The sequence below is a fragment of the Brassica oleracea genome, chromosome C8 (assembly GCF_000695525.1).
Source record: "Brassica oleracea var. oleracea cultivar TO1000 chromosome C8, BOL, whole genome shotgun sequence".
In the NCBI taxonomy this organism is placed as follows: Eukaryota; Viridiplantae; Streptophyta; class Magnoliopsida; order Brassicales; family Brassicaceae; genus Brassica; species Brassica oleracea.
In genome coordinates this window covers 17,780,420-17,797,645 of record NC_027755.1, presented here as the reverse complement: position 1 = coordinate 17,797,645, position 17,226 = coordinate 17,780,420, and the positions used below count along the sequence as shown (strand labels likewise).

General features: G+C 32.9%; 2 protein-coding genes and 1 long non-coding RNA gene across 16 annotated transcripts; 2 read left to right on the top strand and 1 right to left on the bottom strand.

Annotated features, from left to right (window-relative positions):
- Positions 1 to 4,153: 4,153 nt before the first annotated feature.
- LOC106307159 lies at positions 4,154 to 7,206 on the bottom strand. 14 transcript variants are annotated; one of them, XR_001263285.1, is made up of 10 exons: positions 6,870 to 7,205; positions 6,675 to 6,789; positions 6,461 to 6,564; positions 6,325 to 6,374; positions 6,108 to 6,158; positions 5,788 to 6,018; positions 5,325 to 5,525; positions 4,881 to 5,037; positions 4,513 to 4,790; positions 4,154 to 4,361 (listed from the first exon to the last, which is right to left on the bottom strand). It is a non-coding gene; the product is annotated as an uncharacterized LOC106307159 (long non-coding RNA). The 14 variants fall into 14 exon arrangements; XR_001263288.1 differs by having other exon boundaries at positions 6,461 to 6,545; XR_001263289.1 differs by having other exon boundaries at positions 6,461 to 6,523; positions 6,870 to 7,204.
- A 1,362-nt stretch (positions 7,207 to 8,568) lies between these two features.
- Positions 8,569 to 11,745, top strand: LOC106312597 (U3 small nucleolar RNA-associated protein 6 homolog). Its single transcript, XM_013750167.1, has 6 exons — positions 8,569 to 9,040; positions 9,553 to 10,203; positions 10,444 to 10,869; positions 10,955 to 11,130; positions 11,209 to 11,392; positions 11,488 to 11,745. Exons 1-6 carry the CDS (start codon positions 8,642 to 8,644, stop codon positions 11,572 to 11,574), a joined length of 1,923 nt encoding a protein of 640 aa, XP_013605621.1. The 5' UTR covers positions 8,569 to 8,641; the 3' UTR covers positions 11,575 to 11,745.
- Positions 11,746 to 14,686: 2,941 nt separating this feature from the next.
- On the top strand, positions 14,687 to 15,819 carry LOC106311189 (ethylene-responsive transcription factor ERF054-like). The gene has a single exon (XM_013748412.1). It carries the CDS (start codon positions 14,753 to 14,755, stop codon positions 15,590 to 15,592), a length of 840 nt encoding a protein of 279 aa, XP_013603866.1. The 5' UTR covers positions 14,687 to 14,752; the 3' UTR covers positions 15,593 to 15,819.
- The last annotated feature ends 1,407 nt before the right edge of the window (positions 15,820 to 17,226 follow it).

The following is a 17,226-nucleotide window of genomic DNA, read 5'->3' as shown; positions in this document are numbered from 1 at the left end:
TGGTTGTTACGTGTATTTTGCGAGGAAACTCTTTCAAGGTATTTACGTGTAGGTTACGAGGAACTCATTTCGAGGTATTTACGAGGAATTGTAGCGACGTCTTTGCGTGGAATATTGACGTGGTCTTTACGACGAATCGCCCTACTTCGTCTTTACGACGAAATATATTCCTCGCTAAGTTACGACGAATTAGCGAGGAAATATGTGTTACGACGGACGAGTAACGAGCAAACGCGCTTCCTCGCTATTTCTTCGTAAAGCCTCTTTTACGACGAAATAACGAGGAAAACCGCCCTCGTTAAGGTGATGTTTTCTTGTAGTGTGAGTTTTATATTAAAAAATATGAAATATATAGTGTGAACACATTTATGAATACAGTGTGAACGCGTTAGCATATTTATTATCAAATTATTGTGAAGTTGTCACGTATCTATTATAGTGTGAATTTATTGTAATATTTATTATCAAATCATTGTGAATTTGTCACGTGTCTATTATAGTGTGAATGTATTTATTAATGACTCTCCTTTAGTATATAAAAGGGATTAGTGCGAGAGGCCCAAATATTAGATCATGGTGTACATTGGGCGTTGGCCCATTTGTGACATGACTTTGCTTTGAATGAAATTGGAACGTTGCTCAATACAACAGTTCATTGTGGACCTCCCATAAGTGCCCAAAGTTAAAAATGTCCGATCAAAATTCAATTGGGCGCTAGTCGGACCACAAGGAAAGCATTGAAACCAGATAAGAGTTGTGGCTAGCAGCTATATAGTCAGATAAGCAAAACGCAGACGGCGGAAAAATGTAAGGATACGTTTGTTGCCTAAGAACAAATAAGAGATGGGAGATCCAAAATGCATTTCCAATGGTGTATCAAAATGAGAAAAAACATAAAAAAAACAAGGAAAATTTATCTCTAATGGTATATTATTTTGAAGGAAAAATGAGTATATAAACAATATTCTCTCAAATTTAAAATAACACTATTTACGACCTTATTTTAATGTCAAATTTTTTTATTTACATAATGGTCTTTTACAATATTTATTTTATGCATAAACAAAACATTAACACTAAACATCTTTTATAATTTTATATCTAACTAGATCATTTTTCCGCGCTACACGCAGAGTATATTTTAAAATACTATAATTATATTTAATTTGATTATCTATTAATCATATATATTTATTTACATCTCGATAATCTATCCAATATATTTATTTAATAAATAATCATTATCCCTTTTGTATGTAAATGTGAAATTAATATTATATTGAAAACCACATTGTAACATAGAAGAATCTTTAACATTTTATAAAAAAAATATATCATAATTGGCCATCAAATATCTATCATAATTATGTATGTAATTTTATGACTCAAAATATTTATTTATTTAATATAAAGACTAACAAATGATAAAAAAATTTATTTAAGCTTAGGTTTTATTAGTTTACAAATTATTTCTTTAAAAATCCGTTCAAATATATATATTTAAACATAATTTCAGTATAATTTTTAACTGTATAAATTTTTCCCACAAAAATTATTGTAATAAAAATTTATAATTAGTATATTTTTTAATTCTTATGGGTTCTTACTACAGATAATAGTTTATATTTCTTCAATGAAAGGAAACTATGTATTTTCAATTTGAATATGGTGATTTTAATGGTTTTTTTAACGTACTACAAAGATTTAAAAACTGCTTTTAAAATATTCTCATTTGTAATGTCTTTTAGTTTTTATGTTTTATATCACACTTAGTAATTAAAATCAGGAAAAAGCGCCAAAAAAATTTTAATTTAAAAAAAAAGTTAAAAGGCTTTAACTCATAACTCACTAACAGATTAAATGGTTGACTTTCAATATATAGAATATGGGTTGCTCAACAAAAAATAAGATTTTATTGGTTTTGATTTTAAATTTAAAGATTAAAATATATTACATAAATTTTGAGTTTATATATGTGTGAAATTTAATGATTCTAAGCAAATTAGGTTTCGATCTTGTATTGTAGTATCATCTCAGTTGTTAATGTTTTAAAAATAAATAAATAAAATAAATGGTTGTAACTTGTAACTGATCAATCTAGAAAATAAATGAGAATTCTAACTTTATCTCAAAAGTAGTATTCAACTTAGTTATTTCAAGGAATTTCTCAAAAAGTAATCAATTATATTTACAACACATAATGCTGTCAAAAATTCAAAATAATTGAAAGTAAGTTTATATATAACTTAATATAAGAAAGTATAAAAATTCAGACATAAACATAAAACTAACAATTGTCACAAAACATTTACAGAGAACACGATTCTTTATAAATAAAATCATTTACAAAATAGTTTTAAATTACATACTTACATATTTAAAGTTATATATGAATTTACTTTGAATTTGTCTGCTTAAAACACTACCCAATATAAGATATGTAATCATAAAAAAGGCTAAACACAAATATAGGATTTTAAATCGATTTTTGAATTTTTCAGTTATAGCCTTCAAATCATTGATATACAATATTACATATTACCAAAATCATATGTAATTTATATTTGATAAATTATTTTGTTAAAACATATACAATTTTAAATTTAGGTATGACATTTTAATATTCACTTTTTAAACCGAAACCAAAAAATCATGTTTGACTAAAAATTTAATGATTAAAATGGTGTGTTTGTAATTTGAGATTTTTTGCATATTAAAAAAAAAGTATTTTTCGATGTTTTTCCTTTAATAATAGTTTACCATTTCTACCATTTTTTTCTCCTACATAAATTAAGTTTTTAAAAGTGACAATCTTCTTAATGCATTTTATTTATGTTATTGTGATAAAATAGTAAATTATTGTACCGAGATGGATTTATAAATTGATATTACAACTTAGTATATATTGGTTATTATTAATTGTTAAAGTTTTCATTCAAATACTTTAACATTTGATATCATATTGGAATTATGTTGTTTTTGATTAATCAAGCATATGTACCTTTTAGAAATGTTTAGATTTGTTGTTCATTGCTAAACAAAAAAAAGCTATAAGAATATTTTGGCTAAATAATTTAAAGAAGATATTAAGACCAACACCGCAAACCAAAATCCACTACCCCTAAAATACATCACACTCATCTATATAAACAAATCAGTCATATGCTTTTCAAATGAAAATCACGGATCATGTCTAAAGTATTGTATAGCAGGTTTAAATTATTATATATTAACCTTCATATATCTTAAAATACTAATAAGACTATAATAATTAGTTAGTAACACTTTTTATTTAAATATGTACAAAACATTAAATAACATAATATGTATATGTAGGTGTGTTTTTTTTTTTACGTCGAAAGACCATTCTATTACTCAAGCATGTATATGTAGGTGTTATTATTATTAATTTTTGGAAAAGTATATGTATATGAAGGTGTTAGATATGAATGAGCCACTGGACTCCTAGGCTCCTAATAACGCAGCAAAACAGTCTAATGGTAATGTTATTTTGCATTCGTGTATATATACTTTCTGTTCCCACTTTTGTTAATGTTGACAAAGAATTTTTAATTCTTTGCTTAGGAAATTATCCAGGAAAAAAAATCAAACATTTGTGTAATAATTTAATGATGACATGTTTTTTGGTACGAATGTTAAACTTTTGGTATGGAATATATGTGTTGCTCATAAAAAACAACTAAAAATATTTGTGTTTATGCTCTCTTCAGTGTGAACGTTTTGTCTACAATTTAACAATTTAAATTACTTTTCAATTCAATTTAAAATTTGAATTGCTTTAATATATTACTGTAACAAATATTTATTTTGTTAAATATTTATTTTTTTTGTATATTTCCCTGGTTTTTAAAATGATGTAACGTCACAATATTCTCTCTGTGAGATAAACAAAAGTATTTAATTTGCATTATTTTCTTATTGAACGGTTAGTTGATGATAGTTTGTTATAATATGCAATTTCTAATTAATTAAAACTAATCCTTATCTCCTTAACTAATATTACTTTCTATTTCTCCTCTTTCTCTTCTTAGATAAAATAAATAAATCAAAATCAGTTGTTCATTCTACGTTGCAAATCATCTAATTTTTTCTTTTGACCATCACGTGCAGTTCAAACTAAAAAGAATAAGTCTTAGTTAACATGCTTTATATTCAAAAAAATTGTTGGTTCCTGATCACATAAACAAAAACCAATTTATATATTCTTCAGGTCATTGGAGAAACATATTTAGTTTACATAGGAGCAAAGATGTTTCCTATAAGAATATAAAGAACTTGGTTGTGGCTTTTGCTTCCTCAGAAATTACTCTTTTTCTTGTTGCTTACCTAGAAGCCACAACCTGCATATCAACGGAAATATCAGAAATGGTTGCAGATTTGCCGATAGTTATGGGTGGTTCTATAAAAAAATATAAGATGGGGTTACCAGCAGGAGCTGCTGATTAAGGCTCATTGATCGCAAGAACACAATCAAACATCAGAATGTCTTACCCATGGAAGAAGTATGCGCTAAGTAATCACCTCCCGAGTCTATCCACAGCCCAAAGCAGTATGACCAAACTGAAACCAAGTCCAGTGTTGAAGAACTTGTTTGCGCAAAAGGGTACACGCCTTGAAGCAAAGCTACAAATCACAGTGAAAAAAGCAGTGCTTCCAGTTCCAGCGGCCATGATAGAAATATGTGTAAAAAGCTCTGGGATCTCTCCACATGATCTCTGAATAGAGAGCATTGCTGTTCATTTGAGTTTGGAAGTGAGTTTTCAATCTGTCTGCGGGTAGCCAAGACAGCGTCTTAATGATGGTTTGTTGAAACAATCCACACATGAAAATGGATCTATGCAATAAACTCAGCAACAAACCTTCACAGTAACTACAGAGGTTAAAGAGACTCGTAAACAGTCAACTTCAAGAAGATAATAATCATCTGGATGCCTGAAAAAATTGACTTGATCACAGCTGTTTCTAAAAAAAAAAAAGATAACTGTTGCAGCTATGTCCAAACCGCAGCTGCAAAACCTGCGAGTAGTGGCAGAAATGTAAATTTGAATAGTTTCATTGTGACATTGGAGTAATGAAACGACAAATTTACAAACCACTAAGAACGGGAGAAACAGTACGTGAAATGCATTGAATCTATCAAATTCACGTCCATTGATTCAGAAACCTCTGCAAATATTATGTCTCAGTATGACGATTGTTGCAGTGAACTAAAGAGTATTGATTTTCTTTGTATAGACTAAGTAATTGTGTGACCTTTATTGAGCGAAGTATAAGTAGTGATTCGGAAAGAAATTATAACTTACTTGTGTAGCAGCCGGTCCATTCCAAAATTCTGTTTCCAACAGCATGTTCCTTTTCTTGTCTCACTCTCACTCTAGCAGCTTTTCTCTCTCCAGCTTCACACTTTTCTCTCTCTTGTACCTTTGTTTCTTCTTCTTCTCTTGCGCTTCCTCTCTGCCTCAATAGCTCCCTTACAAAACGCTTCTCCTCTTCCTGTCTATGGTCTGTGGAAGCTTAGTTGTCAAACAAAAGAAGCAAGGATTGAATAGAATATTTTAATGCAAAATTGCCCATGAGAAAAAGAATACGGAAAAAATCAACATGAAAGATTTGCATGCAAAGTGGAGCTGTCCCCCGAATGTCTCATTTTGAATTTTGGAATTGGAATTCATGGTTTGACCAGAAATAACACAATTTCCTTCAATACATACACTTTTCATTGCCAAACCACCATTTGCAAGAGTAGAGCCAGTCACAATTTCATACCTAAGCATCAGCAATATTCTCTGGACTGAACCACACCGACCACAACGGAGCAAAGTACACTCGGCATTCTCAGAGCAGTGGAAAGCTTCCTGAAGAATCAACAGTGAGGTAACTGCACTCCATGTCCACCAGCTGCAGTGTTGCGTTCTTACTTCGCTCCCACTTCTTGTTCACTGACTATATGGCTGTATTTTTCATCGCCGCACTCAGAGTTTGGTATTGGTTCAATCCCTACGCATGTTCAAGCCGTCTATAACACTGAGCCAAAGTAAATAAGTCTTAAGATAGTGTAATAGTACAAACAGAAGAACAGAACGTACCACCATCTCATTCACAGACTTGTGAACCAGATCCATCAAGGTCGCATGAACCTGGTAGTAAAAGAAGCACACAAAAAAAAGACGAAAGATGGTAATTGCATGTTTTGTTTTGTTGCTGATTCACTTTATATTGGTTAAGAGTTATAGGAACTCAGTTACTATAACAACTCATGGTTTAAATCTATAAATATTAGCAGCAAAAGTGGCGAAGACATACACTCCATCAACACGCTTCTTGAATATTTGATCGAAAAGTAATAACTTTCCCTGCACCATAACAGTAATTTTTTAACAGTAATCAAATCTTAATATCTAAGAATAGAAATTAAAGATAGAAAAATACACAATTTTACCCCAGTTTCAGTTGCTAGAGGCTTTCCGTGACGACTAAGTTTATATTCCAGCTCTCACATTTTCTGTTAATAATCATATGGATGCCTGGAAAGGTTGGCATGTTCTAGATGTTGTACAAACAACAAAAGATAAATTTACAAACAACAAAGAACGGAAAAAAAATATGAACCAATGCTTTTTCCTCAATGAGTATAAGGTAGTCTGATGACCAACCCGACTTGGTGGATTTGATAACCAAAGCGGTTCGCGCAAAGAGGGGAATATGTTATCGAAGTAAACTCGTTGTGCTATTGACGCTGTAGATTTCGAGTTGTGGGCCATTGCTGCACTGGAATTTATGGTTTTAGTGCGAAGAATACTACAAAGATTGATTTGGATCATGGAAGAAGAAGTTAAAAAATATGATACCTGTTCGCCGATAAGGAGAAGCTCAAAGCTTAGTTCTGACTCGGCTGGACCGAGGAGATGTCAGTGAAATATACAGCAACATGATACTTTCCGGTACGATTAAGCAGATCTCATGGCCATAGTTTGATTTCCGTCCGAAGAGGTTGTAGATAGGGTATATGAAGAATCGAGAAAGAGATAATATATGAGGAAAACAAAAAGGAGGTGAGACGATACATCTTAAATGAAAGTGTAAACATCAAAGTCAATTATTCGGAGTAACAGAGATTTGGAGAGAGTGGAAACCATGGCTGTGGAAGGGAATCGTCGGACACGATTGAAGAAGATAGCAAAACGATTTCAAATGGGCCACAAACAATTTTAAAAGCCCATGTCGACAAAAAAAGATGTGAAGTGGCAAAATAGAAACATATTATTGGCTGATTTTTTAGAATGATGTGGCATAGCTAGATATTGAACATATTTGGCTGAATTGTAGAATTTAAAAATAAGTGACTATAATCTAAAATTTTATAAAATAAAGATGTTATTTGCAATAAGTAAAAATAAATATAATAAGAACTCGAGAACCATTGGAACAGATCACAAATTTATTTCTAGTTTACTTCATTTTGAAGGAAAAAAATGAGAGAAATTATTGGAGATTCTCAAAGCAAAGTTGATGTGAAAAGTGGTGGCGGCTATATAGGTAAGGTTGAGACTAAGAACAGAACACTTCGGGGGTGGTGCAAGAGAGAGACCTAGAGATTCAGGTTTTGCTAAAAGAGTTGCTAAATTTGGAAAGCAAGAATCGAGATTTCAAACTTTGACAGATTATGAAGTTCAAAGAGTGAATGATCAGATGTTTTCAATTTGGGTATTGTGGTGACTTCATTGTGAGCTTGGTTAGGATTTGAATTTTTTCTTTTTTTGCTTGCTTGGACAGTAGAGCATGGAAGAATGTTTACTTATCAGGATGCTTTATTGTCTTGATATAACGCATTTTGTTTTTCTTTCTGAGAGTACACCACTGAAGAGTAGGAACAAGGCTCGGTTTATAAGTTATAACAAGCTTTTGCAAAGCTCAGTTTATAAACCAAATAGTCAACAGCAACAGCTCGTTCAACCAACACGATGCCATCATTATTATGATTCACATGTTTACCAAAATGATTCAGATAATAATTCGTAAATAACATGAAGCCAGCCAGATCTGGACCAAAGAAAAAAACCTAGAAGGTAGTGGATGAGCAACCAAGTGGGGTTTAGCGGATAATTTTAGAGGCGAAACAATAATAAGAATGCCCCCACGTTTAAACACCGCGATTCAATATATGCCTCTATGACTAGCATTTATTTTCGTTGAGCATTCTCGAAAACAAGCTAAAGGTGAGTGAGGCATTCACACAACAAAAACACAAACACAAACACAGTTTCTCCAAGAAAAACACAAACCAATTACGAACTCGAAAACTATTAATCTAACAAACACCACAGTATCGAAAAACGAACCAGACGACAGAGAGATCAGAGAAGATGTATTGTGAAGGCAGGAAGAAAGAAGTAACTCCATTCCATTATATACGGTCCTTGCAAAGCCCTAATGATAGCATCCTTAAATGGGCTTTAGCAATATTACTATTGGGCCTCAGAAAGATTGGGCTTTCTTCATTACGGCCCATTAAAATAAAACCATTTAAGCGTTGCCCTACCGATATCAAAACGAACGAAAAAAAGTTGTTGCCCTAAAAATCACAGTCCCGCGCCGGAACCAAGCAAGTAGCAACTAAACAATGGCGGACGTAGTTCAGTACCGCCTCGAGCGGATGGTCGACGAGCTCGACGACCTAGAACGCAGAGGAATCTTCTCGCGCGCAGAGATTTCGGAGATCGTGAAGCAGCGACGTAAGTTCGAGTACCGGCTCAAGCGTCCGAGCCCGCTCAAACAGGACTTTCTAGCGTATATCGACTACGAGTCTCAGCTCGATGAGCTGCGAAGGTTGCGTAGGAAGGCTGTTTCGTTTCAGTCTGGCGAGAAGAAGAAGAAGAAGAAGTCTATTTCTGATTACGCCGGCGTGGCTAAGATTGTGGAGATTTATAGGCTTGCGACGAGGAGGTTCAAAGGGGATATCAATCTTTGGTTTAAGTATCTCGAGTTTTGTAGGCAGAAGAGGAATGGTAGAATGAAGAAGGTAATGATCCTTTGTTACTGCTTTATGTTGGTAGTGTTCTTAATTAGGGTTTAAGGCTGTTTGATTAGGGCTTATTAGAAGCAATGTAAACGCCTAGGTTATAAAAATGAAAGACTTCGTCCAGGGTTTAGGGCTTATAAAGTGTCAACCTTTTCCTCAAATTTAATATTGAAGTTTTATATATTTCATAAATATTATTATTTATGTTAAGTATTATAGTTGAAATAGATTTCATTTTCATTTTTCTCTAACAAATATATAGATCATAATCAACATAGAGAGGTTTTAGAACATGTTTATAAAGTGTCAACCTTTTCCTCAAATTTAATTGATTTTTTCTCCATCCCATTTTAATTACTATATATTTCGTAAATATTATTATTTATATTAACAATTAGTATATTTGAAAAATTATTTCATTTTCATTTTTCTATGTCAAATATATACTATTTCATAATCAACAGGGAGTTCGTCGGTGTTTTAGACTGAATCTTATCTTATGCAATGTGTAGGTCTTGGCTCAAGTAATAAGGTTTCACCCGAAAGTAGCTGAAGTGTGGATATATGCTGCGGCTTGGGAGTTTGATCGGAACTTGAATGTCGCCGCAGCTCGTGCTCTTATGCAGAATGGCCTGAGAGTTTGTCCCAACTCCGAGGACTTGTGGGTGGAGTATCTGAGAATGGAGCTCACATACTTAAACAAGCTGAAAGTTCGTAGAGTTGCACTTGGTGAAGGTGAAGGGAGTTTGGTTCGTGACCAGAAGAGTGTTGAGGATGAACAATGGAAGGATGAGAATAAAGAGCTGTTTATGTCTCTAGATGATAAAGAAGAAAAGGACAAGGACGGCTCTGACGTTGATGATGATGAGGATGCGAGTGAGAGAGTTGATTTCTTTAAAGAAAAGGGGTCAAATGTTCTTCAGGCTATTTATGGTGGAGCTCTTGAGGCTCTTCCTTCTAGTTTTGACTTGAGGAGGCGTTTTCTGGAGATTCTAGAGGCAACAGATTTGGCGCATTCAGATGATATCCGCAATACGATTCTAAGTGACCTGAAGCGTGATTTTTCTAGCGACCCTGAATACTGGAATTGGCTTGCAAGGAATGAAATGAGTGGTTGTCTTAGCGTAGAGTTTGCTAATCCTCAAATGCAAAAGGCGATTGAGGTTAAAAAACATAGTTGTCCTGAGCTTCCTTAGAGTGAATTACCTGAATCAAATCTTAGCCTTGATGTTCCTTTCTCTGTTTTTGTTTGAACTTGAAGTCAAATTCCCTAGTTTAATATTGAACGCTAGGAACATTAGTTATGGGGGAGCTGTCTTGGCTGGCTCTTGTACATTCTGTTCAGATTTACTAATAGAAAGTACGATATCTGATAAGTTTTATGTCTTGTCTTCTGAATGCAGGTTTTTGAAGAGGGCTTGCAAACTGTTACTTCAAGCTCTATGTTTGAGATGTATATAAAGTTTTTGATGGAGCCTATTGAACGGTCAAATGGCGACGATTCGTCTGGGGAGTTCATTTCACATCTCATAAGTGTGTACGAAAATGCTGATGGAACCGGGTGTTTGACTGAGGAGCTTGGTAATGATTATGTTTCTCTCTACTTGAAACTGGGAAGGACCAATGATGCTCTGAAGCTAGTAGAAAAGCTTTGCTCTGGAAAATTTGCAGGATCAGCTAAGTTATGGCTTGCAAGAGTTTCCATTGAAACAAGATCTCTTTCAAGTAACGCTACTCCTAGTAAGGTGGATTTGCAGTCAGCCTTTGATCTCCTTTCAAACGCTTTGAAGAACGTGCCGATTGCAGAATCTGAGAGCTTGTGGCTTACGGTATGTGATTAATAATATTCTAAAACTCCCTTTTTTGTTGATATATAAGCCAAAACTAATGAAATGCGAATTGATTGTATCACAGGCATTTAAAATCTTTGCTCAGCAGAAAAAATATTTTGACAAGCTTGTAGAGATGTCCATCCTATCGGTTGCCAAAGGTAATAACGGGAGCGACCCTTTGTTTTCTCTCGCATCCGTAGTGGTCAAACTTGTTCTTCAAGCAAAAGGAATCCACAGGGCAAGGGAGAAATACAAGAGGTGAATGAATCATTACTCCTTTCGCTTGAGTCACACACATGCCACTTTCTTTCTCATCACTGTTACCCTAATTTGCAGGTTCGTGGCTCTTCAACGTCCGGGTCTTGTTTTCTACAAAGATTGCATTGAAATAGAGACGAATCTTGCATCACAAGGCGATAAAGATAGTCTAAGAAATGCCCGGAAGCTTTATGAATCTGCTGTTGCAAGTTACAGTCAAGATGTGGAGCTGTGGAAAGATTACTACTCGTTCGAGACAAAGGTAAAGAGATTCTTGACACCATGGCTCATATCCAAACTTTGACTCTATGTGAAAGGCTGTACTGACCATGTTTTTTTTTCTTGTGAGTTTTGCAGATGGGAACATCAGAGACGGCCAATGGTGTGTATTGGCGTGCAAGAAAGACTCTGAAGGAGTCTGCGGATTTCGTAGTTGGGTCTTGATTTTAATGTAGTTTTTATTTTAGAGGAAACACGATGTTTGCCCTGTTTTCTTGGTTTAAGTTATTTGTTTTTGATCCATCAGAAATTACTTTTGTTGTTGTAAAAGGGTTAATCTGTTGAGTTACACTTGCGCACATTTTTGATACAAGCCATGATGATGGCCCAAAGGTCCTCTGTGTCTCTGGATTCTCAAGTCTATACCAAATTTCTTGTGATCTTTTATAATTAACCCACCACCATTTTTAGTTATATCTATTTTTGTTGCCTTTTAAACTTTTTCGTAATAGCTATGAATTTCAAGAATTAGGTGACCTACGAAGCGTAACATCTGCGTATATGCACGTGATATAATACGCTGAGATTATTTACGAAGAAAAAATTATTTTGTGTGAGAAAATAATTTTTTTTTTGTCACAAAAAATAAATAAATTATATATTTATATAGGAGTGATTGGTTGGACTTTATCTCTCTACTTTAGCTTTTGTTTATTTTCATTAAATTTTACCAATCATGTTGTAACTTTACTTTTAAAAATTAAAGTCTACATCAAATTTTTATTTATTTTTTAGCAATCATGCTTTAGCTTTATTTTTAAAACTACGACAAAAAATATAAAGCAAATTTTTTTTTTATGTATTTTAGGCAAAAACCCTACATCTTCTTTTTATAGGCTGTAGAATCTGTAAATGAAAAAAAAAATATCTATAATATCAAATAAATTATATAATCATAACAAAAACTTTTATAAATATTTTAATTTTGAATTTGAGTGTTTTAAAATTATTAAGATATTTAAATAATATAAATATTATTTACATATCACATTTTAAATTACAATAAATTTTGATAATTTATTAAAAAAATATTAATATAAATTATTTTAATTGATATAAAATAATAATTGATTACTACTCGTTCGAGACAAAGGTAAAGAGATTCTTGACACCATGGCTCATATCCAAACTTTGACTCTATGTGAAAGGCTGTACTGACCATGTTTTTTTTTCTTGTGAGTTTTGCAGATGGGAACATCAGAGACGGCCAATGGTGTGTATTGGCGTGCAAGAAAGACTCTGAAGGAGTCTGCGGATTTCGTAGTTGGGTCTTGATTTTAATGTAGTTTTTATTTTAGAGGAAACACGATGTTTGCCCTGTTTTCTTGGTTTAAGTTATTTGTTTTTGATCCATCAGAAATTACTTTTGTTGTTGTAAAAGGGTTAATCTGTTGAGTTACACTTGCGCACATTTTTGATACAAGCCATGATGATGGCCCAAAGGTCCTCTGTGTCTCTGGATTCTCAAGTCTATACCAAATTTCTTGTGATCTTTTATAATTAACCCACCACCATTTTTAGTTATATCTATTTTTGTTGCCTTTTAAACTTTTTCGTAATAGCTATGAATTTCAAGAATTAGGTGACCTACGAAGCGTAACATCTGCGTATATGCACGTGATATAATACGCTGAGATTATTTACGAAGAAAAAATTATTTTGTGTGAGAAAATAATTTTTTTTTTGTCACAAAAAATAAATAAATTATATATTTATATAGGAGTGATTGGTTGGACTTTATCTCTCTACTTTAGCTTTTGTTTATTTTCATTAAATTTTACCAATCATGTTGTAACTTTACTTTTAAAAATTAAAGTCTACATCAAATTTTTATTTATTTTTTAGCAATCATGCTTTAGCTTTATTTTTAAAACTACGACAAAAAATATAAAGCAAATTTTTTTTTTATGTATTTTAGGCAAAAACCCTACATCTTCTTTTTATAGGCTGTAGAATCTGTAAATGAAAAAAAAAATATCTATAATATCAAATAAATTATATAATCATAACAAAAACTTTTATAAATATTTTAATTTTGAATTTGAGTGTTTTAAAATTATTAAGATATTTAAATAATATAAATATTATTTACATATCACATTTTAAATTACAATAAATTTTGATAATTTATTAAAAAAATATTAATATAAATTATTTTAATTGATATAAAATAATAATTATATATATACAATACATATTTCATATATTTTATTTTAAAATATCTACAGCCTACCGCTTACAACTACAATAAATTTAACTACAACAAAAGTCTCTGCATAAAAAGTCTACGGTAAAAACTTTACCGATTTATCTAGAGCTAAACATCTACGGCTAAATTTTTAAAGCTACAGTCGAGGAACCAATCGTCACCGTAGTTTGTCAAACTTAGTTGTTCAAAAAAAACGTTTGTCAAACTTAGTTGGTCGGTTATTAAAACCAAAAAGGCAGAGAAAAAAAGAAGAGAAAAGAGGAAGAACAACAACTTGGTCGGTTTTGCTAATGTCTTTTCAGAGGTGGAGACAAAAAGAAAATATAATAAAAACTGAAAGCTGAGTCTGACAAATCACCGACCCGTAAGATTGAATACTATAATCAAGTATCCTATTATAATAAACTACATAATAATATCACTAATTAAATAGGTTGTGTACGTTAATCCTTAGCTGCTGCTAGCCGACCATCACCAACACCAACACCATCATCAAATTTATGCCAATATATATGCATTAACCTCGCCAATCTCATTAATTATGGATATTTTCTACAGTCTAATCTTATCTTTTGAGCTTGTGACTTCATGACTTGTCCCATGTAGCAAGCATGAAAAAAATATCTTCCACCGTCCAAAGATAACAGATAATGTCTGTATCTCCGCGTTGTGTTTTTATGTGTCAACGTCTCGCTTTTAATATGCCGATATGGTCTGGACCGGGGAATGAATTAGAGTGAAAGTAAAGTAATATTTTAAAGCATCTCTAATACAAATTTCGTAAAATGAAGTTTACATTTAAATCTAATTATAAATATATAAAATATTAAAATTTAATTATGATTACTAAAGTTTTAAAAATAAATTTTCTGGTTTGGGGTTTTCATAATTTTAGAATATCCAACACAATGAATGGGTTTGGAGTCAAAGCAAAGTAATAATGTTTGAAGTAGTCAAACCGAAAGATGAGATATTTATAACTAAATTACAAAACATATGCCCCAAAGGTCTCATATATAAATCTCATCGAGGCATCTCTCTGTCTCAATATTCTTTGTTTTTCGTTAGCTCTCTTTCTCTTTGTTCCATACTCTCTGTTGTGGCAAAAGTGTAAATCTTTAGTGAAACAGAGAGATGGACTTTGATGAGGAGCTTAATCTTTGTACCACCAAAGGTAAAAATATAGATCCTTCTTGTGGAGAAGGTTCTTCAACAACGTCCCCAAGATCCATGAAGAAGATGAGAAACCTTGATCATCGACCTAAACCCTATTTCTCATTTTCTTCTTCTTCTTCTTCCAACTCCTTGGGAGCTTTCCCCTTTCATCTCGATCCAACGTTTCAAAATCAACAACTCGGGTACGTTCCGGTTAACCAGCAACACGACCAGAAGCAAATGATCTCGTTTAGTCCTCAACAGCCGCAACAGCAGTATATGTTCAAGTACTGGAGCGACACGTTGAATCTAAGCCCAAGAGGAAGAAGAATGATGATGATGAACCAAGAAAGTATCGTTCAGCCGTACAGCGCAACCAAGCTTTACAGAGGAGTGAGACAACGTCAATGGGGGAAATGGGTCGCGGAGATACGTAAGCCAAAGAGCAGAGCACGTCTCTGGCTTGGTACCTTTGATACAGCCGAAGAAGCTGCCATGGCTTATGACCGTCAAGCTTTTAAATTGAGGGGTCATAACGCAACACTTAATTTTCCGGAGCATTATGTGAATACAGAAGTTGAGGTTCATGATTCAAGCTCGTTGGATCAGAAACAGACCCAAACGCAGCAGCCAAACGAGGTTAACTTGGAGAACAAGGAAGTAGCGGTGAGTGATGGTGGGTTAGAGGAAGGGATGGCTGAGGCGTGGTTCAATGCGGTTAGAGCTGGATGGGGTCCAGAGAGTCCTCTTTGGGATGATTTGGATAGTTCTCAGTTTTCACAAAGCTCATCTTCTTGTCCCATGAAACCCTTCTTTTGAAAAAGGTCATAACAGTTTAGGTTATAGTTTAGGGTTTTGTTCATTAGCATTTGGATGGAGACAGTTTTTGTGATCTCCCACTCCATACATTAGTATCATTGTTCATCATTTACATGTGTGTGTGTGCTGCTGATTTTGCTACATATATAGATGTACCTTTTTGTTCCTTGACTTTGTTTCCTGGCCTTGAACAAGTTTATTTATCTGCACTGGAAAGAGTTAGCACCCGTCACATACCATCCAGAGGTTATATTGACCTCTGCTTCTTATTCAAGATATTTGTAAATCTGTGAATGTGTCTTTGAGTTTCTAAAGAGGTGCACTCTGGAGAATCTTAAGGCCAGGGTCGGTCCTAGGCATAGGCCAGTCAAGCATTGTACTATGGTTCCCAGTTTTTTTTTGAAGAAAATTATATTGAAATAAGTCCCAGGATTTGTAAAATATATATTTTAATTGGAAATCTAACTAACTCGTCTATGATTTCCAAAATCTTAGCGCCGGCTCTGTAAAGCAAAGGACAACTCCAAAAGAACGAGAGGGGTTGATTTAATGGGCAAGAAGCAAGGTTCAAAAGTCTTAAGCCAGCATTCACTTAAGAAGAAGCACGCTGACTTGTTCCATGACCCTTTGGAGCGAGGAGAACAAGACCATGCCATGCATTTCTAAACCCAATGATTTCGATCAGTCCATCATCTGGAGTTAGGCTTCTCTGTTGAGACACCACAAAGAAACAAAAGCCATTTATTTCTAGTGGGATTGCCGAAGCAATTTGAAGAGAATGTTAACACCTACATCACATTGTTTCTTTGGATTTGGTGTTCCCCAAGGATTTTGTCCTCCAGAAAAGCTAGGAAGATTCAAACATACGATGGACCTGATACTGCCAGAACAAACCATTATTTTATATGAGCCCAATGCTTCATTTCATTTCATAGGCCATTTTAGGTTGTGTCTCAAAGATCATCCTACATATATTGCTTTGCCCAAGCCCATGACTACTTTCTGTGGACAAGTTTTCTTGCTTCCCTCGTATATTTATCCAATCCTAGGAGGCTTTTCATTGTAATGAATAGTAATGAAAACTGGATTTACACAGAAGAAGAAGAAAAAAACAAGACTGAGGTAAACATTCAAAATAAGGTTAACTAGAACCTCATCCGCGCGTGCGCGCGGATATAAATTTTCAGTTTTTAATTATTTATTTTTATTAAATGATGTATTTGTAATATTCGTTCATATTATATTCATTAAGTAAATATTTTTTTTTATCTTAAACTATCTATTTTTTTACGAATGTGTGATATCATATAAAAAATATAAAAAAAAAGTATAGAGTTAATTAGATAATTTTAAAAACAGATTTTTTTCTTTCGTGTACGATATCATATAAATAATGATCCGCCCAATTAACAAAAATCATGATTATTTTATGTGCAATTTTTTTTTATTTTGACCATTTCCTTAAAACTATATTAAATTTTACATATTTTAATTAGAATATTTTTAATATCTTTACCTTTTTATTTGAAATGCAACTCAATAATTTTTTAACAATTATAACAAAATATTTAAAAAATATTTTTAGAATTTGTTTGAAAAATATGAAAATTACATTTTAAATTAAAATTATCCTA